Below are 1,370 nucleotides of genomic sequence, written 5' to 3' on the forward strand. Positions count from 1 at the left end.
CATGAGTGCTTAAAAGCCAAGCCCGAGCTTCCTGAAGCGGCCAACTTCACACTCACATAGGTAGACTCTTTTCTTCATGCTCCTACAAAAGCAATTTTTCAAAAGATCTATTAAGAAGATGAACTTCATCCTAACATATCATGTAGGTCTAAGCACATACCTTCGGGATTATCTAAACTTTGTGCTTCAACTTAAAATAATAGGCTTTCCACATTGAATTCTACCTCTAATGTCATATTAGAGGGGAATTGGGTGTCCTACCACCATAAGTTAAAAGGGCTTTAGACCCATCCCGATCATTGACTTGTACACCAAGTCCCTAGCCAATCCCTTGGTCAAATGATCAGCTAGATTTTGTTGAGATCTCACGAAACTCACCGATATCACCCCTTGAGTGATCAACTCTCGTACCGCGCTATGTCTAACGCCTAGGTGTCGCGACTTACCATTATATACTTGGCTATATGCCTTAGCCAAAGTAGACTCATTATCACAAAGGATAGAAATTGGTGATATAGGTTTAGGCCACAACGGAATCTCATAAATTAAATTCCGTAGCCATTCCGCCTCTTTTTCCTAAAATGAAGCCAAGGCTATGAATTCCGACTCCATTGTCGAACTTGTAATGCAAGTTTGCTTCTTAGAAGCCCACGAAATGGCGCCTCCACCAAGCAAGAATACCCATCCACTTGTAAAAGAATGATCTTCCACATTGGAGATCCAACTTGCATCTGAATATCCTTCTATAACCGATGGATGTTCCATATATGTCAAACCATAGTTCATGGTTTTCTTTAAGTATTGTAATACACGTTTAACCGCTACCCAATGATGAGTACTTGGGTTACTTGTGTATCTACTTAATTTTCCTACTGCATAGGCAATATCCGGTCTTGTACTCGTCATTGCATACATTAAACATCCAATCACTTGCGAGTACTCAAGTTGTGAAATTGCATCACCCGTATTAGGCATAAGTTTCACTCTTGGATCCATGGGGGTACTAACCGGAGAACAATTATCATACTTAAATCTTTTAAGTACCTTCTCAATATAATGAGATTGAGATAATGCAATTCCTTTGTTCTTCCTTATAATCTTTATACCAAGTATAACATCCGCCTCCCCCATATCTTTCATTTCGAAACTTGATGATAAAAAGGCCTTTGTGAGGTCTACTTGATTTTGGTTGGTACCAAATATCAACATATCATCAACATATAGACAAATTATAACACCATTTCCGGCATCATCAAATTTACTATATACACACTTGTCGGATTGGTTTAGCTTATAACCATTTGACAAAACCACTTCATCAAATTTATTATGCCATTGCTTAGGAGCTTGTTTGAGTCCATATAAGGATT

The 1,370-nt window shown here is 38.5% G+C and overlaps 1 protein-coding gene across 1 annotated transcript; it reads right to left on the minus strand.

Annotated features, from left to right (window-relative positions):
* Nucleotides 1-576: 576 nt before the first annotated feature.
* On the minus strand, nucleotides 577-1,131 carry LOC141647890 (secreted RxLR effector protein 161-like). Its single transcript, XM_074456261.1, has one exon. It carries the CDS (start codon nucleotides 1,129-1,131, stop codon nucleotides 577-579), a length of 555 nt encoding a protein of 184 aa, XP_074312362.1.
* Between the last annotated feature and the right edge of the window lie 239 nt (nucleotides 1,132-1,370).

The sequence above is a fragment of the Silene latifolia genome, chromosome 1 (genome assembly GCF_048544455.1).
Source record: "Silene latifolia isolate original U9 population chromosome 1, ASM4854445v1, whole genome shotgun sequence".
Lineage (NCBI taxonomy): Eukaryota > Viridiplantae > Streptophyta > Magnoliopsida > Caryophyllales > Caryophyllaceae > Silene > Silene latifolia.